Genomic DNA, 22,597 nt, shown 5'->3' with positions numbered 1-22,597 from the left:
GTGTTCAACGACCAGCAGAGGACTTAGAGAAATACTAGGCCTAGAACCACATCTCCTACAGTGCATGTGCAGCCTTGCACACAGCCAGAAGCTGCTGCTGCCACTGCTGATACTGAAATGTGCAGTGCTATCACCTCTTTTTGTGATGACAGTGCCCATTCAAACTAAGTTGGGAAGCTCTGCCATAAACTGGTGGCATTTACAGCTAAATGACTGCTGGGCAGGCTGAATCCTATTAAGAAATAAATCTGTATATCTCTCATTGGAACAGTTTAATCCAACTAGAAGAATAAAACCTTCAGCTTCCAAACATGGCACAAAAACAAAATCTCAGTGCTGTAGGCAGGATTATGCTAAAATTTGGCATAGAGACAATTTATATCTGACAGCTTTATCGAGTGTCATTTATATTCTCTACCTGCTAATTTTTGTGTTGTCATATTCTTCCTAATTTTCATAGTATAGAACAGACTTCTAAACTGCTTCTTTAGCTAAATGTTCTGTTGATCAAAGAATGTGAGAGATAATGTTATCAGCAGCAAAAGACTTTTGCAAAGTAGTTCTTTCATTCCCATATCAGGTTTCAAATTTCTAAAGCAGAGGGAATAGAACCAGTGGCAGAGAGCTGCAGGGTTTTACTCCCCATCTGTACTTGCCTAAAATGCTATATCATATTTATTACTTCATATTTATGAAAGAAATAAATGTTATATGGTGAAAGTTGTATTCATATTTATTGAATACATCTTTCACGTAAAAGAAAGATGTATAATAAAGTTGTTTCTCCCAGCATCAATTATTTTTAGGGTAACTAGATTAAATAAATTAGCTGTTTTATCACCTGAACTTTTCAGGTTCTTTTGTCAAGTTCCAGGGCTATGGGCTTAGCAGAGAGTTTTCCTTTTCTTCTGAGGCTCCATTTTTAGTAGATGGCATTTGTATTTTTCTGTAGACTCAGAAAAATACTCACTCTGATCACATCTGGAATCAATGCAGTGGCACTTTCTGTCTGTGCAGTTCCGGCAACAAACTAGCTTTTTGCTGTAAAGAAAGAGCACAGTAACAGCACAGTAACTAAGCCCAAAGATAAAGGATACAGGAAAATGGACAGTTCTAAGCTGGATTTTATTTTTGTCTCTTTATGAAAGGTGTGATTCCTTCCTAATTTTAAGCCAAGGTGTGGGCTGCCACCACAAAGGCCAAGTCTATCTCCACTTTTTCAGTGATCCTATTTATTTATAAATAGACCAGTTCCCTGGTCCCGTTACCATGCTGGCTGGCAACAGATATCCAGGACACTGAGAATGGCAAATTATCCCCTCCAGCAGCAGCCTGTATTTGCATTGCCTTAAAGTGATGGTGTATCTGTGGAACTGGGGACACAGCCGCACACTTTCACTGGAAGTCCCTTATTATTCACAACAGAAGAATGTTCATGTGTAGACAATAAATCTTGAGCCAGTACTAGGAATACCACTTATTTCCCTTATAAAGTAAGACAGCTACATTAAATCACAAGCCCAGTTTTTCCTGTATGTGAGCTTGACAAGGATTTTATATTCTAAACTTCAAAAGAAGTTCCTCTGCCAATTTGCTAGGTTTTGGGAAATTTCATTAGCATTTGTAATGCTGCTTTGCACAAATTTATTATCAGCATATTACTTTAATTACTTGAAAATTAAGTACATGCATGCCATGAATGTCCTGAGGGGATAAATCTCCTGAGGCTATTATAATACCCATCCAGCCCTTGTCTACTTGCCTCATCTACTGGCTGTTCTGTTTCAAACCCTGGCCATTTTATTTGGCCCCAATTCATAGAAATTTTATTCCCTTCAAGAGACCTGTTAATGCTTTAAGTGAAAAATGCCCTTGAGCTCTGTCCTCAGGAGGACTGGTTATGACATGTGCTCTCCTGAGCTGGAGCCTTCCAACTGCCCAATGGCTACCTGTGTCAGCAGCTCAGGTATAGAAGAGCTCTGCAGGCAGACCACAGACACAGAGGCTCCTGCTTCAGGTTTTAGCTAGTTTGCTGACTAAAGCAAATGTTTGCATAAATTGCCAGCAAGTCTTGTCTTGATTTGGCAATATAGGCACACCAAATGAATGTAATTTGAAGAAAAAGCCACCACAGCAAAGCCTAGAATGCCTATATCAATCATTTGGTTCAGACTTGCATCCTGGCTCTGACAGTTACTAGTAGTAGGCACAATGGGAAAGTATAAAAGCAAGGTAGTGTGTGGCCATCTGTGCCCAGAAAAGTCTCTGAGCCTCCAGCAATTTGTGGGTCGGGAAGTTGTGGAACTGCGCAGTGGTGACAAAAATTTAGCTTGTCTTTTCTGCTAAAGCAGTATCTTCTCTGAGAGCTCTTTTTGTATTCCTCTCAGTAGGACCTACTCCTATAAATTCTCCAGCAAGCTATTGGATATGCTTAAAAAAGGTCTACTATTTGTCCCTTTATCTTTTGCAAACTGACTTAACCTGCCAGAATTTATAATCCTATTTTTCTCATATGGACATGATACCAGCTTTCTGAAGGATGCTTGCAAAATGCAGGCAGTCCAAGAGAGAGGAAATCCTACCTCCTGTGAGATAAAAAAAAAGAGCAACAAGCAAACAAAAACAAAAACAATAACAACAAAAAAACAGTCACAGTTTTAATGAACTTTTTAGCAAACCTGATTATTTAAATGAAAATCAGACACCAGTAATGTTTAGTGGATGCCTGGGTGAGCATGATGAATGTATCTGGCAGACACAATGCTGTCGGACGTTACATCCCTGAGGTCCTACCTACTGACATTGTGATTAAACCGAAGACACAGAATTTAATATTGTACAACCTGCTGATTAACAGTCTTGCTGTTATTTGTGCATCATCTTGGGACAACACTCCAATTCCAACTTTTAGCTTTGTTATTTGCTAACAGAAGGTGACAAAGCCTGATTTGCCACAGCAAGTTGGCAAGCAACCAGACTGTCCAGCGAACAATTTTGCTTCTTGTTGGAAGTAACAACTCTGCCATTACCTGAAACAATTTGTGGGAGAGGGGGCTGTACCATTAAGATTTTGATATAAAAATGTACAAGTATTATATTCTTTAGCCATCGTTCTATTGTTTCCCATTTTTCATTTGAATATGGTTGCATATTCACTTGTAAGAAGCTGAAATTATTCATTCTTCTCCTTAACAATACATTTCTATCAGCCACCTAAACTTAAGATGACTGTCCCAACATCACTCCAAATTAAATATTTTAATTATGCTTGTGCAAAACCCTTCCATCAAAAACTGAGTAACTGGCTTTTTCAGTTTATTTCAGCAAGAAAATCTGAAACCATCCCACTATGACTGACCCCAGTTGACCACCCTGCCACTCTCCCTCTTCTTGGGCAGATTTTTTGTAAGACTCATTGTTCCTTCCAGCCAGACCAAGAACCCAGATGGCCCAGCTGCCTATATTTGCAGAGGACAACTGGAATAGCCACAGCAGAGTAAATATTCTGCCAAAGTCCTCTGGAATAGCTTGTTATGGTAACACCTATCTCAGAGCCATTACCCTTTTTTATAACAGTGGCATTTAGCTGAAGTGCTGCTCTGCAGACAGGACTGCCTTTAGTAGTGGCATCTCGCTGCAAGCATTACTGTCTCTTCTCATTGTTTTCCTTCCTTAACCAGTCACCAGCCTCTTTCTGTGACTGCCCTTTTCCCACTTCCAACAGCTGTCCTTTAGAGCTTAAATGTTCCTGACTGGAGATGTTAACTTAAATCTAATTTTAAGATTTAAAGGCTCCCTTGCATTTGATTTGTAAAGGAGACATTTTATTTCTACTTGATCAGAATGCAGTTATTCTTGATTTGTCCTAAGGCGATTAAAATAAAGTATTATTCCCTTTGGTTTTATTTAAAAAAATATTTAATGTATTTTTTCATATCTTAAGATACACAAGACCTTCAGCATTAAGGTTCTTTTCTGTATGGTAAGTTTATACTGTTATACTGCTTGTGTATTTCTTTCATTTAATGTTTTGAGAACAGTTTTCTTTCTTCACAGTTAGTATTTCCAGCAAAAGCAGTTCTCTAGAAGGGTTCATATTTCTGGAACTGGTTCCTTAAACTTGCTTTGTAGCTCATGTCTGGGTCTCAAATCCATGCCCTCTGTCACCTTGCTCCTGACCTCATCAGATTCCTGCTCACCTGTTTCTGCTCTCCTACCTAGAATGAACTGACTGTGAGAAGTGAGAGCATTGCTCAAACCACTCTGAAAGAAGAGAGTATTGTTATTTTACTTTCTATGAAGGGCAAAGAAAAAGGTCACTACTATGTCTGTCTATGAACAGTTTTCACAAAGGGTTGAAGCCTATCGGGTTAGACTTTAAAACATACTAAATGAAGCGTGCAGTCTCAAAGTCCTTTAAAGGAAAGAGGACTGCCTGTAAAACATGCTTTTCTAGCAGGGAGTTGATAACATACAGGATTGTTTCTACATGTAGGGCAGAGAAAGCCAAGTAGAGCACCGGTCTTTCAAGGAATTTTATGCAGGAGTGTTTCCTCTGCCCTTGTTAAATATGTGAACAAATTCACTGTTCCATTAAAACAATCTACGTTAATAAAGGCTGTTCAGCCCCTGGAATGGAGTCATGACTGACAGCTGGTAGCACTGCAGAATCTCTCCAATGCCACTCATACCCTATGACCTGTGCATGTCCCTATTCTCTGCCTTGTTGTGCTATGTCTGCACTACCAGGATGCAGATGGCTGCACTTGGCTATGTCTGCACTTCTCATGTTGGCCACCCCTCCAAGTTCACCACACGTTTCTACAGTCTTCCTTATTAGACACATTTTCATAGGTCTCAAGCTGTGTTGAACACAAACTGATGTGCTTACCAGGTGAGGTGTGATCCCATTTATAGCACACAAGCATTTGCTGTGTCTGTATCTGAGCTAGTCCACCTGTTGGTAAGACTGTAAGAACATCAGCAGACTCCAAATGCCCTCAACAGCTAGACATCAGACCTCTGCCCCTGCACCTCGCACCCATTAGCCACAGAGATGCTTCTAACTCAGGCCCTAATCCTTCCTCCTTCCCATGCTGTACGCATGCTACATCCCGCCTAGTCTACAAGATTTTCTTGCTTGACCTTGGACCTGTCTCATGGCTATGGTATCTAAAACATATCCAAAAGCTGAAAGAGTGTGCTAACCCTCGTGTTTCATCTTGCACACACATGAAGTGAATATGCCATTTGAATACACAGGTGTGCAAGGAGAGTAACGAACTACTAAACCCTGGCCCTGGAAAAAAGAATCAAGATAAGAAGATGTCTTTCTTTGCTTCAAACACTTCCCGGTTTTAAAAGATCTGTGAGTTAAGCTGTGTGTGGGAGGAGCTGGGGAAAGTGGTAGTTTGAAAATACCTTCAAATATACTTGAAATACCAGAATGTGATCTGACTTAAAGATTTATTTTTTTTTTTTCTTGTGAAGGATATTTGGATTTATGGTTTAATCCTGTTGCAATTGGGAAGACATTAGGTTCACTGAAGCACCACTTATAACCACCTTCAGAAGTCAGGACTCTCACCTTGATGATAGATGTTTGCATGATATTTAAATAGGACTAATTTCCAACAGGTTTAAGATCAGGTTTCTCAGACGTGGGAGTGATGGCACCTTTGTGTTCTCCGTTCCTTTAGGCCATTGCTTCAGGAACTCTAAGCTCCTCCTGGTGCTACTCTAAATGTATAAAAGGGAACAGTATTTTTACAGCCTAATTTAGTAAAATAAAAACAACTGCCCGTAAGACAGAGAAAAAGCATTTTTCAAGCTTAAGGGCATGCACACTGCAAATCCTTGAAGGTTTCCTGCAGACATACCATGTGGTAGTGCTTCTCGCAGAAACAGTTCAAAAATCTTAAAACTGCAGATGTGCAGCAGCCTCAGCATACAGATGCGCACCAGGATTCTTAGCCCTGTGCAGTGCTGTTGTCACTGAAACTAAACCAAGAAGAGGGACCTCAGATCCTCCTAACACTGCAAAACATAGTGTGGCTGAAGTTCTGTGTTGATACTTGCTTTGTTGGACGAGCTGGTGCAATAATCACTACCTTTAACTGCTCATTCCTCTTTCTTTCACCCTCTGGAGTGTCTTGCCTTGGTTGTGCTCACTCAATTGTCTGTACAGTTCCAGTTTCTCAAGCAGATAAACACAGTCTGAGGCCAGGCAGCTGCTGCCCTCTCTTCCTGCTGCTGTTCCTATGTCAGCCCTGGAGACAGCTCAGCTGCAGAAAAATTGGACCAGAGACCTCTTCCCACTGTTCCTGTTCTTCCATCTTTAAGGAAGAATTGTGTTCAGGGGCTAGCATCTGCACAAAGAAAGGCATGGAGATAATAGGGCGTTGTAGGATGGGATTTGGGACTGACTTTTCATAGCACCACACACTCAGACTGGCTCAAATGGGTTGTGAAACTGTGGAGTAAATGGAGTATGTGAAATGATCCTTTTCAAAAGCACCTTCAAATATTCAGCTTGCTTTTTTTTTTGTTTTCCGCACTGACCTACTTTGTAGCAGTTACACAAACAACTGCATCAGCACGCAGAAGGACGTGCTGAGCTGTGGTACACAGATCTGTCACCACAAAGCAACTGTGGAGGCAGTGAGCTTTTTAACCTGCATTGCTGACAGAGAAAATTTTCATAGCGTTATGTAGCATGACAAAAAGGTTGGAAGTTGTCTAGAAGTCGAGCAAAAAAAAAAAAAAAATAAACACCCTGAGATCTCTGAATGAACGGTTCTCAAAGCACCGCCCATCTCTCTTATGTCTGCAAATTATGTGTAAGAAGGATAAAATGAAGCACTCTCTAGGAGTACCTGACTTTTACCTCTGTGTAGCGCATTCCACTTCTGTTGTCAGGCTTTTAAAGTTTGTAAGTTTCCAGACCTTCACATCTTGCACTGGAATTCTGGAGCACATTTTTGCAGTGGGAGCTCAGGCTGACCACTGCACTGGCTTGCCAAGAGGCAAGGTCTGCTGCTCTCCAGCAATGTCTCCTGGCATTCAAAACCAGTGCATGGCCTCTAGAACTGACACTGGGCTGCTATCTATTTAATTCAGACATATACATTATTTGAACATAAAGCTACATTTTTCATATGTACTTGCACCACCACTGACCAAAGTAACAGCTGATCATAAAAATTCCTAGATAGCGTTGTACTCAAGGTGTTCGTAACCAACCGGTTTGCATCTCAAAAGAAGTATCAAGAGTAAACGTTTGGTTTTCAGGAATCCCCAATACTAAAGGCTTTTCACTAATTTTGAGTCCCCCATTTCCAGGGAAAATGCATCTTCACCTGCAGTATTCACTCTGCTTAAAATGTTGGATCAGCCAAGGACAACAGTAATCCATTTCACAGACTTGCTTCTTGTTTTTATATTTTGAATGCTGTACTAGTTTAAATGACACTGCTGTTAATGTGTATTGCAGGCTTTTGATTTATTAACACTGTAAATGAGAGCAGCGGTTATCCCCTTGAGCTATTCTGACCCTTGACAAGCAAGCATTCGCCATGCACTGTGCAATGCCAGAAAGGCTGCTCCACAGTTGTTGCAGGGAAGTGTTTCTTTCTTCGAAAATGCGGGTCCTCAGATAATAAATTGGAAGGATGTATCATCAGAAGCTAAACTCTTGCATTAAAATAAGGCATTATTTTACTTTTGTTCAGATAACTATCCATTTATTTGCTCCATTATAAACTTGTGCCAGCTTTACGTGCCATCAACACACATCCATAAATCGCTGGCAAGCCTGATTTCCAGTTTATGCAAGGTGTATTTACATCCACTTCGTCACAACACTAAGTTTGTCTTTAACCGCATTAGAAGTGTTGTCGGCATTTTAAAGACTTCTCCTGGATGAGGTGACAACACGTTTTGCTTAGCCCTGCCTGGTACCAAATCACCCCCCAGTAACTACAGGCGCATCTCAAGCTACCGGTATTTAACGCCAGGGGAGTTAGGCGGCCAGGCTTTGCTTTCCTCATAAAGCCCGAAGTTTAAGAGCTGCCGTCCTCAGGCCGCAAAAGGAAAACTAACCCGTTCCCAGGGGAGTTTTCAGCCCGCTACCGCGGCGGTCGGCCCAGCGGTACCGCCGCTCTCCGGCCACGCCCATCCCGGGTCAGAGAGCTCTGATCGGGGCCTACGAGATCGCTGCCAGGCGCTGAGGGGCAGCACCCGGAGCCCCGCAGCCTCCGCCTGAGGCACCGCGTGTAACGGGCGGGAGCACACCGCCCGCCCGCCCGCCCGCCGCCCCTCAGGCCGCTAACGGCCGCCGCGCTCGGGGCGGAGCTCCCCTGTCAGCGGGGTGACGCGGCGGCGCTGACGTTTCGGCAGCATGGCGCCCACGGGACTGGCCGGACCCCACCCGCCGGGTAACGGGCGCGAGCGTTGGGGGGGGGGGGGTGGTGCGTGGGCGCGCGCGCGACGGGTGCGTGCGTGGGTGCGTGCGTGCGTGCGTGATGTCGCCGTGCCCCCCGCTCCCTGCTCCAGGCGGCGGCGGGCAGGGTCCCGCCACGTGCCGCTTGTTGTGGGGGCGGTGGGCGCTGCCGGGCGGTCCCTCCCCTCCCCTCCCCTCCCCTCCCCTCGGCTCCTGCTGCTCACCCGCCGCGGGGCACCCGCCGCAGCCGCGGCTCTGTCCGGGGCTGGCAGCAGTTCGCGTTTGTAAAACCCGCGTGTGGCTGCTCGGCGGGCACGGGAGCGTGTCGCCCTGTGGTGGTGCTGGCGGCGAATGAGGGTGCTTGTCGCAGGAGCCGCGCAGTTGCAGAGCCGGTCCCTTGGGGTAGGCTTCGCTGTGCCTCGGAGGGGTGCTAGGACATCAGTTAAACCGGGAAAATAAAAACCAGCTGCGTGGGAGGCTGCGGCTTGGTGTGGGGAGTGCGCCGGTTGCGCCGGGGCTCTAAGCCAAAAGGGCCTTTTTGCAGGTTAAACACAAGTCGCTGTAAGAGAAACAAAATCAGCTGCAGGTTGGCACTGCTGATGTTTTAAAATGGACAGTTCTGTCAGTGACTGCTTTCAGTGGTGCTGCTACCTGCAGAGATCGCAAACACCTCGCTTTTTAGTGTTTCTGAGGGAATGCCTGTTGCTGAACGTGTACTTCAGCCTGGGCTTGCATCCCTTGGCTTATTAAACAGACCTGCAGTCCTCCTCACTGCAGAGCTGTGTAGGGTGCCCACTTCATAATCACTTTCTGTGGTCTGAGTTTTTTCCAGGTTCCTCTGGCAGAGGACGTTGACCTGCCCTTTCTCCTGTGCTATTTAGGGTCAAGCCGTGGCTAGTGACTGTCCTGGTCCTGCAGAACCAGGTTTGGGTTGGCTGAGATAGGAAACATGGGAGGGTGTTTCAGCAGCAGGTTGAGAACTAGTGGCAATGAGAGGAAAGTTCTGCTTGGATGGCAACAAAAATCGTGTGGTGGAGGTGTTTGTGGAGCCTTTTGAACAGGCAGAAGGCAGTAGATGGTGGTGTGTACCTCTGGCAGTGATACAAAGGACCCGTGTTCGGCAGCAGGCGGTCAAGGAAGCTGATCGAAGCACTTCTCCCTAGCCTTTCAGCCAGTGGCAGGACATGCCACAGAGTGAGACCACGTTGGTCCGGTGGCTGGTTTGTTTCCCCGTGGCTCCTGCCTGTAATGCATATCAATCTGTTGTGAACAGTTTAATGCTGAGATGGACAGTTGTAATTTCAGTGTGCAGCACAGCAGCTTTTTGAATGACAGAGAAACTTGTGTTTTGAACTGGTGGAGAAAATGCTGGTTTGCTGAATTGTAATGTCCAAATGTGGGGTGGCTGTGTTGATCATTAGGACAGATCAATCTGGGAAACAGAGGATTCCAGAAGTGCCTAAAACTCCTTGTAGTTCTTCAATTTCTATTCTTTCACATTAATGTGACAAAAATACTGTAATACTGTCACGGCTGGGTTGATCCTTTATTAAAAGCTTTGTAAATAACTTGCAATCCTTTATTTCCTTCCTCGTATACCAAGACTGCTTTATACTAAGAATAAATTCTTAATAGAAGTGTATAAATAATCATAGAATAGTTAGGGTTGGAAAGGACCTTCAGATCATCTGGTTCCAACCCCGCTGCCACGGGCAGGGACACCTCACGCTCAGTCATGTGTGCCCCTCGTAGGCAACACAGCTCCCTCGAGACCGGGTCAGCCCGACAGATGCGTGCCTCTGTACCCTTCAAAGTCGAGTCCCCTACAGCTGTGACCCGCCGCGTTTTCCGGCAGGCACCGGTAGCGATCCTCTTCGCCGCTGCATCAGCAGGTTGTTCACTTGGTGCGGTGGCCGTTTCCCTGTTAGCCCCCTGCGGAGCTGCAAAGCGGTTTTGGAGGGGGAGTTCGGATTTTGGAGGAAGCCCCTTGCTTTTAATTGGCCTCCTCCTTTTTTGTTTTCTTGTTGTTACCAGCTCCCCGCTTCCAGGATTAACACCCTCCTCCATAGCATGCGCTATGTCGGACGCTTGTGGCTCCTGCACAGTTTGGATTTGGAGCAAGCAGTCCAGCTCACTCTCAGCTCCCCTGACACCTTTCAGCGTACCCACAGCGTCCCGCAGCTCAGCCTCTGCTACCCGGGCGCACCGAGCGCGGCCCTGCCCATTGCGCGCCCTCCCAAGAGCAGTGCAGGCACTCTCTGAACCGCGAGCTCTCCCCTCTCACCGGCGCTGCCGCCGCCGGGGCACCCACAGCCGAGCCTCCAGAGCGGCCCTGGCCCTGAACCCTCCCCACAGACCCTTCCCGCTAGCGCTGCTGGCGCCGACTGCCACGCCACACCCTGTCCCTGCGCCGCCTGGGGCGGGCTGTAGCCGCTCGGGGCGGGACCGTTTCTCTTGGCGCCGCCCCCTTGGAGACCCTGCCCGCCTCAGCGGCGCTGCCGGTTCCTGGGCAAGGCTGGGCCAGGGCCCGCGGCTCCCTCGGTGGCTCCCTCGGTGGCTCCCTCGGTGGCTCCCTCGGTGGCTCCCTCGGTGGCTCCCTCGGTGGCTCTTGCCGCTCAGAACTGAGGCTGCTGGGCGCGAGGTTTCCGTCGCTCCGGGGCCTCTCCCTTCGGCAGATGGCCGAGGTTTTTCACCTTTTGAGGATCTTTTCAGACATCAAAAAATAAAATCTTTTTAAGCAAACCGTCAGCCTCGATGTCTTGTTTTTTTTGTGAAGAAAAGTTTATCCCTTCGGTTATGCACATATGGCGTTTATGTGGGTTGGGATGGAGAAATATCATCTTGCATTATCCCCTAAGCCGTTTAGTTGCCACGTTGTGGAAACGCAAGATTACAGTTGAACAAAGTTTAGAACTGTTTAGAACTGTTAGCGTTAGAATCTCTGTAGGGATGAACAACTGTACCAGAGAGACCCTGAATGCTATGCAGGCTTACTTGGAAACATCTGTAAGATGCAGATGTTGTTGTAGCTGATATAGTTTTGCCTTTCCAGACTAATAATTCCCTTGTTCACATGATCCCAAGCCAGAGTATTTACCTTGGGGAAATGAAGGAGGGCATTAGGATTTTTTATTCTGTGTTCCATATCCCACTGACTTTTAAGCCACTGCTGCCGGGTCACTTCTATTCTGTCTTGGTATGGTCTGCTAAACTAGTTCCAGCCCTAGAACACTCTGTGGTAATGTGCTTTAAAGTTTCTGTAGAGTGTAAACCCAAGGTAATTGGGCCTGGGTCCTGTTATCACTGCCTGTTTCTTACGATTTCTGTTGTAGCTATAGAGGCAGTTTTTCTCCTGGACACTTCTGAATAGGAGAGGGAATCCGTTTCCCGAAGTTCACCAATGATCTTCCTAAACTGAATCTTAGTCAACTTCCGGCTGAGCAGAGGTAGGAGTAGGGTTTGTAAACAAAAGACAAAACAAACAAACAAAAGGCTGGCATGATTTTTTGCTGCTTAGGGATTTCTCCAAACATTTTTTCATTTGTTTGGTAACAAACTCTCGTGTCCTCTCTGTGCTGGAGAGGGGAATTATGTGAGTTGAATGCTGAATTAAGATTATGGTACTTGTTTAGCAGAGCTGACTCCCAGCTGCCCGGCTGCTTTTCTCCCAAGGGCAGAGTTCAGCACTTTTTAGTATGGCTTTATAAATCATAAAGGTTTTTTTCAACTTAATTGATTACAAGGTCATCAAGTGCAACAGATCCGCCAGGGCTGCCAAGTCCACCGCTAAACCGTGTCACTTAAGAGCCCCATCTGCATGGGTTTTGGACATTGCCAGGAATGGTGATTCCACCACTTTCTTGGGCAGCCTGTTAACAGTACTTGACTACCCCTCTGGTAAATAAATTTTTCCTAATATCCAATCTAAACCTCCTCTGGTGAAGCTTGAGGCCATTTCCTTTTGTCCAGTCACTTATTACTTGGGAGAAGAGACCAGCCGCCGCTTTGCTCCGTCCTCCTTTCAGGTAGATGTGTTACCATGACCGAATTGATCCTTTCTGATTTCTGGGATCTTTTTGGACCTATCTGCAGGCTTTGTTTCCAACTTAAAAATTTCATTGCCAGTGTGCCAGAGCACAAACTCAAGTAGTGCAGGCTCCTAATGGAAGAAGAGTCAAGTGTTACCCGTAACAGGGACAGGTAAACTGGGGCTTGATGGGGTTGGAGCTGTCATCCATTTGTAAAATTTAGCATCTGTGTATCTCTGGCATTGATGGTCACCTTCATGATTCCCACCCTATTCCCTGCAGCTTTTCAAGATTATGCTGAATCAGCACAAATCTTGAAAGCTTCTTCAGAAAAAAGAGAGACTTGAGGCAGATACCTGTGCTCCTATAAGCAGAATCCCTTACACAGAAATGGCATCTGTTCAGTGAGGAAAGCTGTAGAGAAAGCAAAACAGACTATATGCAGTGCAGTATTTAAACCCATAGTATATATATTTGTTTGCTTTCCAGTGTGCATGTCAGGAAGCATAAAGGGACAGAAGCCTGCAGAAAGGAGGACTGGTTCTGTGAGCGCTCCAATGGCCAGGCTCAGCTGTCTGAGCTGCAACTCCCGCAGTCCAGGAGTTGAGTCAGGAGGCTGCATTAAACCAAAAGCAAGCTCTAATATGTGTCTCACTGGGTTGTAGCTCTGTGCAGAGCATATAAGTTATGCTCCATAGGAGTCTGCATTGCAGGCGTACTTTCAGATACAGTTTTTTAGTCTTGCTTTTGACAGCCTTTAGCTCAAGAACTGATTTTATTTTCATGAATATTTTGATGGCTTAATGTTAGTAGGTTTAAGCTGTTGTGTAAGAAGTTGCTGAGCCTGCCTGTGTGATGTTAAAACTTCAATTTGAAATGAGAGTGGCCTGCTTTTTTGTATTTTAATCTCCCTTCAAATTTTGCATACTTGTTAGAGAGCAGATTTTATTTGGCTTCTCTTATTTCTGAGACTACATCTGATTTAGAGCTCTTTTTCCAAAGTGCTGGTATAAATGTAACCTTGCGATACTTTACTCCTGGCCTCATCTTCTTTCCAGCATAATAATTTTTAACAATACTGATGACAAAAAAGAAGTTGCATTGCAAGAAGACAGAAGGAAAAAGTCAAATCAGCTAGCAGTTGCTAGTGACTTTTAAGTACTACTGTTGCAAGTTATATTGAGATGTAAGGATATTTTTGTGCTTCAGAAATTACTCATTTTTACAAGTGTTTTGATGATAGTGCCTAGTCAAAATGCAAAATGGGGTTTACTGAAACTGACTAAGCCCAAGCTGGATGAAGGAGAGAGATGAAGAGTAAACACATTGTTCATCTACACAGTTGTGAAAGTGAGGTCCCATTCTTGTTAACTGGGGTTTTTGTGGTGATTTTTTTTTTTCTTTTTTAATGCCTCAGATTATAGTTTTGACTTTTTGCTTGATGTTTGGGATGGGTTTTATTTGGGATCTTAAAGCAGTACAACTCTGCAACTTCATTCATAGCAACAGCTCTGAAATGTCCATAGGTTTCTGTTTCAGTCATTCTTAGACTTATCCTGTCTAGTACCATATAATTAGCATGTGACTTGCCTGGTTTGTTTTCTTCTGGCAGAGAAGAAGAACATCTTGCTGTGTTTGTGCAAAATAAAGCAAAGCCCAGCAATTTTCTTTTGGTGTTTGAGTGGCATTTGCTCACTTAACAGAAGTACTTGGGGGTTTTGATTGATGAGAAACTGAACATGAGCCGGCTTCAGTGTGCACTTGCAGCCCAGAAAGCCAACCGTATCCTGGGCTGCCCCAAAAGGAGCATGACCAGCAGGTCGAAGGAGGTGATCCTGCGCCTCTACTCCGCTCTCATGAGACCTCACTTGGAGTATTGTGTGCAGTTCTGGTGTCCTCAACGTAAAAAGGACATGGAACTGTTGGAAGAAGTCCAGAGGAGGGCCACGAGGATGATCAGGGGACTGGAGCACCTCCTGTATGAAGACAGGCTGAGAAAGTTGGGGCTTTCAGCTTGGAGAAAGCTGCATGGAGACCTCATAGCAGCCTTCCAGTATCTGTAGGGGGCCTATAAGGATGCTGGGGATGGACTCTTCATTAGGGACTGTAGTGATAGCAGAAGGGGTAACGTGTTAAAACTTAACCAGGATATAAGGAGGAAGTTCTTTACTGTAAGGGTGGTGGTTTCCCAGGGAAGTTGTGAATGTTCCATCGCTGGTGGTGTTTAAGGCCAGGTTGGACAGAGCCTTGGGTGGCTTGATTTAGTGTGAGGTGTCCCTGCCTGTGGCAGGGGGTTGGAACTTGGTGATCTTAAGGTCCTTTCTGACCCTAAGCATTCTATGATTTTATGATTCTGTAAATGCAAAATCGTTATTTAATCGGATGAAGGATTGGTTTTGCTCACTTAGTTTATCTCTATCATTATGGTACAGGCAGTTAAACTAGTTGGGTTTGTTTTTTCTTTTTTTTTTTTTAGTGCGCTAGTTTCTGGTTTGCATTTGTGTACCACTTACAGTATGGTGTCTAAGAGGGGGCTCTGTGTTGCTGTTCAAATGTTGCTATGGTGGAAATTGTAACATTTTTTTCAGTGTTGGAGGCTGGTTTATATAGAGCGTTTGTTGCTTGTCCTTGTGAACTTTCAATGCTCTTCTTTTTGTGCAAGTGACTGTACTTTGGTGAAGGACCAATTGAGTCTAATTCTATTTAGATAGATGCAGCTGTTACCTAACATCAGGTGATTGGAGCTGTAGGTGAAATAAACCAGTTACTGTTTGATTTCAGTAGAGGATTGGTTATTTTTTTCAGTTTCTTAAATAGGAAGAGCTCAGGTTGCACAAGTGTATAGATAGGGAATTTCAAAGCTGCTGAAATACTGGATTTTTTTCTTACAGCAGATCTCCAGAAAAGCGTGGAAGATGAAATTGAATCAATTCTGCAAGAGCGGATAATGGTTCTGGATGGAGGCATGGGTACCATGATCCAGCAACATGCCCTGTCAGAGGAGGATTTCCGAGGGCATGAATTTAAAGATCATTCCAGGCCTTTGAAAGGCAATAATGACCTTCTCAGTATAACTCAACCTGATATAATTTGTGACATACACAAGGTAGGTGTTCTGATTTCTGTCTCTTCACAAGAGAAGGAAGGAAAATTGGGCCTGTACACTCACTTTTTCCATGCCACAGGCTGCTGGCTCTCCTGAGTCTTTCGGGAATAGGGAAGAGAATGCTAGGTAACCATGTGAAAAAGAATGAGCAGATTTGACTGTTCTGGTTGTGTGAGCACAGCATTCGTGTCTTGGTTCCTGATGTCTCCCAGGCAGTGTTGTTTTTAAATCCCTTTCTAACTATGTCCCTGATGCATTTCTATTAATTGCAGATTCTGATTCATTTAGTTTTTCTTTCTTTTTCTCCTCCTCAACCAGCACTTGAAATGTGTCTAAGTAGGACATATTCTGGAATTCTGGATGCATATTTCCGTAGTTGTGTATTAAATAGCTGTTAAATGTGGCAGCCTGAAGCAGGCTTCTCCACAGTTAATGACTATGTGGGCTTCCTAATGAGTATGTATGTTTCCATGTTCTCAGATTTTCCCTAGAATATTAACGTGTGGCCCAGAGAATAAAACAGTCTAGGGTTGATCATTAGGGATTTGCAAACAGATTCTATTATCTTTCTATCTTCAATTAGACTTCAAAAAGCAACTTCCTAAATTGTGTATTTTTTAGTTGCAGCTATTTACTGGTCTTACTGTAATAACTGGCACATTTGAATAGCATGGCAACTAGTAGATAACCGGTTGGAACAGAGCCTCACATCGGTTCTGGGTTTTTCCAGTTCTTTATTGAAAGATCTGTATTTCATTGACTAGAATCATAATTGGCTTATCTCTGTGAAACTTGTTACATAGTCTGTATTTTTATATTCTTGCTGTCATTCTTTGGATTTTAAGAACAATAAGTTAAAAATTTCATGAGGAAATATTTGTAGATTGATTTCAGTCCCTAGACTGTCAGCTGAGCTGTAGTGGTCATGAACTTTGGAATTTCTAATAGCCTGTGGTTTTAATTCGGTAAGCCGGTTTAACAGTTGAATTTGTAGGTTTAGCAGAGCAGTAGCGATGTGACTTGAGAATTAATGTATCGAGTCCCCATACCTGCAGCAACTTTTTGAGTCAGGTGCTTTCTTAGCTGTGGGTGATGACTTGATATTTTATAGCTACCAGTTGTTATTTCTTCTGAGAATCGGACAGAACTTGAAATAATAGATGAAAATATTTCTACAAAGTAACTGTAATCCCACTATATGTAGGGTTGATGGTGGGATTTTTTTGTTGTTATGGTTTGTTTTTGGGGGGCTTGTTTGTTTTGGTTTGTTTTTTTTTGCCTTAATGGCCCTTTGACTCATTTGCTTAATGAGTCAGATCTCACAGGTATCTGTAACTTGAAAAGTAAACATTGGGCTTTAGCTTGTCTGACAAAGTTGGTAAGAGAGGTGATGTATTTACAAAGGCAAAGATGATCTTCCTGCTTTTAGCGTATTATTTCCTTTATGGTGGTAGGCAGTAAAATTGAAGGGCTTTTGCTAAAATGATAGATCTGAACTAAACAAAAGCTGGTATAAAGCTGTACACATTTAACATCTTTCTTTAGTCTAGGTGGTTTTCAGAAACTTCATGACTTGGTTATTAGTGTACACCTAAGACCTTGTGTATTTCCATATACCTATTTGTAGGTGTTTCCATGTGTATCCAAGAGGAGTTGAGAGAAAGCATGGTTTGCAGCAAAACATGTTTAAAGCAATTTAATTATTTTCTGCTGTTATTTGGATCAAGACTTTATTTGTCTTGTTGAAGCTGCTGAGCTCATCTGCTTCTTGCAGGAAAATCCAAGTGGTTTATTTTTAATATTTTTTTTTTTTTACTTTCTAGCATTTCAGATCTCGTAATTTTCTTGAATATGCAGGGGTCATCTAAGGGTTAATGTGATTAAAAAGAGGAATTAGGGAGGGAGGGGGGCAACTTATAGAGGTTATAAAACCACAGGCCAGGATGTGAAAAAGTATTTCAACTTGCATTGATTTCAGCTTACTTCAGTGGGAATTAGACAACCAAAATGGAGCAGAAAGCTTAATTGCGTTGTGAATCTCGGCCATTAGTTAAACTTTAAATGTGATCTGCACAAAGCATAATTCCATTGTTTATAATCTCTCCCAGTATGCTCATGTGCTGTACAGCTCCTTTCAGAGTGTTTAAATTCTCTAATTCTCTGTTGTTTTTTTAACTGGTGCCTTTTCTGAGTTTGCCCACAGCAGCCCTCGCTTGCTGATGGCATTTGGACTGTGTCTGACCATGTCTCTGCGGAAGTCTAGAATGTGCTGGAGGTACTGGACTTGGTGGTAGAGATGACTCTATAAACATCCCCTGTTGATAGAAAGTGTGGCTGACACAAGCACCCCAAAAATTGGTTACGTGGAAGACTTCTGTTGCTTTGGCCCTGTGCTGTTGAGTAAGGTGTTCAGAGTTTGATCTCCTTTGAATTAGGAGATTACTTGTGACTTTTTGTCAACTGAACAACTTCGAGACAAAGCAGTTGTGTTGCTTTCATTCCATATCTCAGATCTGTGGGTCTTGGAGGTTTTTTCTTTCATGTCTTGCAGGAATACTTGTTGTCCGGTGCTGACATCATTGAAACTAACACCTTCAGCAGCACTCGAGTTGCACAAGCTGACTATGGACTTGAACATTTGGTAAGAATGCTGAACTGTCGACACTTTAAAATATTAATAAAGATATCTGTTTTAGCAGCCAATATTGGCTTAGTCCCAGAGTACGTTGCTGTTCTGTTTATTGACTGTGTGCTGCCTCTTGAGGCATGTGATGATGTAGTTCATTTCCACTGCTCTGGACAATTGTACTTGCTGTGTGTTATAGTCATAGTGTGCCCCTTGTTGCTGAAGTCACAGGCAATAATAATTTGTCCTAGATTTTGCTTGAATATTCACAGAATGCTGCAGTTCTGTTTAAGAGGATGTTTTGCGTCAGTCCTTCCAATTTACTAAATGCTACACTTGGTAGCATTTGGTTATTTGTGTTGTTTTTGTGCTGAGTATGTAGAAGTTCTTTCAAGCTTGCATTTGTCAGACCAATTCTGTGTTCTGTTGGTTTGAGAATTTGAGAAATAAATGAAAGAAAATACTTGGAAATACGCTACTTGAACAAAAAGTGAATGAAAAGTATGTTAATTTTGTCCTCAAAGTCCTGTTTTTCAGCATCTGTTGACTTCTGCAGGATTTAACTGGTGCCTTGCAGAATGAAATGTTATAATAAGCAGCTGTAGGCTGGGGCATACGTGAAATGAGACCATGTAACTGTTGCTGAGATGCATAGAGCTGTTCCTTTTAAAGCTTTGTAATAGTGCTTACATGTGTTTTTATGACTTAGGGAGCCTTCAGTGTACTGTGAGCTGCTGAATGAAAGTGCAGTGTTTCAGCATCCTCATAGATAAGCTAAAGAAGTGTGGGCTTGACGATCAAGTAGTGAGGTGGATCGAGAACTGGTTGAAAGGAAGAAGGCAGAGAGTTGTGGTCAATGGCACAGAATCTAGCTGGAGGTCTGTGACTAGTGGAGTTCCTCAGGGGTCGGTGCTGGGACCGGTGCTGTTTAATATTTTCATCAATGACCTGGATGAGGGAACTGAGTGCACCCTCAGCAAGTTTGCTGATGACACAAAACTGGGAGGAGTGGCTGACACACCAGAGGACTGTGCTGCCATTCAGCGAGACCTGGACAGGCTGGAGAGTTGGGCGGGGAGAAACTTGATGAAATTTAACAAGGGCAAGTGTAGAGTCTTGCATCTGGGGAAGAACAACCCCATGTACCAGTACAGGTTGGGGGTTGACCTGCTGGAAAGTAGCGAAGGGGAAAGGGACCTGGGGGTCCTGGTGGATAGGAGGATGACCATGAGCCAGCAATGTGCTCTTGCGGCCAAGAAGGCAAATGGCATCTTAGGGTGCATTAGAAAGGGAGTGGTTAGTAGGTCAAGAGAGGTTCTCCTCCCCCTCTACTCAGCCTTGGTGAGGCCGCATCTGGAATATTGCGTCCAGTTCTGGGCCCCTCTGTTCAAGAAGGACAGGGAATTGCTTGAAGGAGTCCAGCGCAGAGCCACAAAGATGATTAAGGGAGTGGAACATCTCCCTTATGAGGAGAGGCTGAGGGAGCTGGGTCTCTTTAGCTTGGAGAAGAGGAGACTGAGGGGTGACCTCATCAATGTTTACAAATATGTAAAGGGTAGGTGTCAGGATGATGGAGCTAGGCTTTTTTCAGTGATATCCAGTGATAGGACAAGGGGCAATGGGTGTAAACTGGAGCATAGGAAGTTCCACGTTAACATCAGGAAGAACTTCTTTACTGTAAGAGTGACAGAGCACTGGAACAGGTTGCCCAGGGGGGTTGTGGAGTCTCCTACACTGGAGATATTCAAGGCCCGCCTGGACAAGTTCCTGTGTGATGTACTGTAGGTTACCCTGCTCTTGCAGGGGGGTTGGACTAGGTGATCTTTTGAGGTCCCTTCCAACCCTTGGGATTCTGTGATTCTGTGTGATTCTGTGATTCTTTGAGGATGGGTTATGTTCTACTGAATTAAAGGTTACTTGGTAATTTTCGTAATTGTTCTAGGCATATCGGTTAAACAGAGTCTCTGCACAGGTGGCCAGAAAAGCAGCAGATGATGTAACTGCTCAGACAGGTAAGCAATATTAGTTTTAATTTCTTGTTATTTTGTGGTTTTGACTGTCTTGTTACAATCTTTGAGAAGTTGCTAAATAGAGGGTAGCTTTGTGGTTTATTTCACAGGAACATGCAGACATTCACACTCTTCAGTTTAGGCCCAGGAGCAGTTTTGCATAGCGCACTAATTTGAGCATGTTTGCAGGTTCTGGTCCTTTACTGGGTTCTGCAGGATAGCTATCCTGTGCCTTCCTGTTTTAGACTGCAGACGATACATGTATTCCAGATGTGTTGTAAGTTGCTTAGGTTTGTATGGCACAGGTCTGTACTTCAGTGATGGGATAGCTGATTGTAGGTAAATGTGGATTACCAGTTACTCCTAATTGTTTTACTTTACTCAGCAACTACTAAGCTGCTCTTAAGTTTGTGACTGTCATTTGTAAATGTGCAGTCATTTTATCTTCAAGGCTTTATATTGAGAGGGTTACAGCTCATTCACACTGCTGTAGACAGTGCTGTCTTTCCAAAGAAAAGTAATTTCCTCTTGTATTCTAGCATCAAACTGTATTTCAAGCTAACAGTGGACAGTGAGAAGAGCATGCAGCAAGCTCACTGCTCTGGACTTCAAGAGAGCAGACTTTGGCCTCTTCAGGAGCCTGCTTAATAAGGTTCCATGGGATATAGCCCTAGAGGGGAGGGGAACCCAAGACTGTTGGTTGATATTCAAGGACCACGTGCTACAAGCTCAGGAGTATTGCATCCCGACCAGAAGAAAGTGCAGCAGGAGGACCAGGAGACCTCCTTGGATGGATAAGGAGCTGCTGAGGAAACTTCAAAGGAAAAAAGAGGCTTATAAAAGGTGGAAGCAAGGACAGGCGGCCTGGGAAGAATGCAGGGATGTTGTCCGGGAAGCTAGGGACCAGGTTAGGAAAGCTAAAGCCCAGTTAGAATTAAACTTGGCTAGGGATGTTAAGGATAACAGGAAGGGATTCTATAGGTACGCTGCAAATAAAAGACAGATGAGGGACAATGTGGGCCCTCTCCGGAAGCTCTCGGGAGAACTGGCTACCCTGGATTTGGAGAAGGCTGAGGTTCTTAATGACTTGTTTGCTTCAGTCTTCGCTGGCAAATGCTCTGACCGCACCACCCAAGTCTTGGAAGGCAGACACACGGACTGTGAGAATGAAGACCTTGGGCCAAGTGTAGGAGAGGATCTGGTTCGAGACCATCTTAAGAACCTGAACATGCACAAGTCCGTGATACCTGGTGAAATCCATCTGTGGGTGCTGAAGGAGCTGGTGAATGAAGTTGCTAAGCCACTGGCCATCGTATTTGAAAAATCATGGCAGTCAGGTGAAGTTCCCGACGACTGGAAAAAGAGAAATATAACCCCCATTTACAAGAAGGGGAAAATGGAAGACCCGGGGAATTACAGACCAGTCAGTCTTACCTCTGTGCCTGACAAAATCTTGGAGCACATTCTCCTGGAAGGCATGCTAAGGCACATAAAAACAACAAGGTGTTTGGTGACAGCCAGCATGGCTTCACTAAGGGGAAATCCTGCCTGACCAATTTGGTAGCCTTCTATGATGGGGCTACAGAACTGATGGACGGGGTAGAACAGTTGATGTGATCTACCAGGACTTGTGCAAAGCGTTCGACACTGTCCCACAAACCATCCTTGTCTCTAAATTGGAGAGATATCAATTTGACAGATGGACCACTTGGTGGATTAAGAACTGGCTGGATGGCCGCATGCGAAGAGTTGTTGTCAATAGCTCGATGTCCGGCTGGAGACCAGTAATGAGTAGTGTCCCTCAGGGATCAGTGTTGGGACCAGTCTTGTTCCACATCTTTGTCAGTGACATGGACAGTGGGATTGAGTACACGCTTAGCAGGTTTGCCGATGGCACCAAGCTGTGTGGTTCAGTTGATACACTGGAGGGAAGGAATGCCATCCAGAGGGACCTTGACAGCTTGTGAGGTGGGCTGATGCCAAACTTATGAAGTTTAACCGTACCAAGTGCAAGGTTCTACATCTGGGTCAGAGCAATCCCAGGCACAGCTACAGGCTGGGCAGAGAAGAGATTCAGAGCAGCTGTGTTGGGAAGGACTTGGGAGTGTTGGTCGATGAGAAAACGAACATGAGCCAGCAGTGTGCGCTCGCAGCCCAGAAAGCCAACCGTATCCTGGGCTGCATCAAAAGGAGCATGACCAGCAGGTCGAAGGAGGTGATCCTGCCCCCTACTCTGTTCTTGTGAGACCTCACCTGGAGTATTGTGTGCAGTTCTGGTGTCCTCAATGTAAAAAGGACATGGAACTGTTGGAAGAAGTCCAGAGGAGGGCCATGAGGATGATCACGGGACTGGAGCACCTCCCGTATGAAGACAGGCTGAGAAAGTTG

The 22,597-nt window shown here is 44.4% G+C and overlaps 1 protein-coding gene across 2 annotated transcripts in view; it reads left to right on the top strand.

Annotated features, from left to right (window-relative positions):
• Window positions 1-8,215: 8,215 nt before the first annotated feature.
• Window positions 8,216-22,597, top strand: part of MTR (5-methyltetrahydrofolate-homocysteine methyltransferase) — a 56,297-nt gene continuing 41,915 nt past the window's right edge. Inside the window, exons 1-4 of one of the 2 annotated variants that reach the window (XM_065680206.1) lie at window positions 8,216-8,435; window positions 15,363-15,574; window positions 18,126-18,215; window positions 20,143-20,212. In XM_065680206.1, the coding sequence (XP_065536278.1) occupies window positions 8,399-8,435; window positions 15,363-15,574; window positions 18,126-18,215; window positions 20,143-20,212 (409 nt within the window). In that variant the 5' untranslated portion in view covers window positions 8,216-8,398. Of the gene's footprint in view, window positions 8,436-15,359; window positions 15,575-18,125; window positions 18,216-20,142; window positions 20,213-22,597 lie in introns of both variants that reach the window. The other variant, XM_065680205.1, reaches the window with a different exon arrangement.

This window comes from Lathamus discolor, chromosome 5 (assembly GCF_037157495.1).
Source record: "Lathamus discolor isolate bLatDis1 chromosome 5, bLatDis1.hap1, whole genome shotgun sequence".
Taxonomy (NCBI): Eukaryota; Metazoa; Chordata; class Aves; order Psittaciformes; family Psittacidae; genus Lathamus; species Lathamus discolor.
The sequence above is the reverse complement of the archived record's forward strand: the minus strand, read 5'-3'. Positions and strand labels throughout refer to the sequence as shown.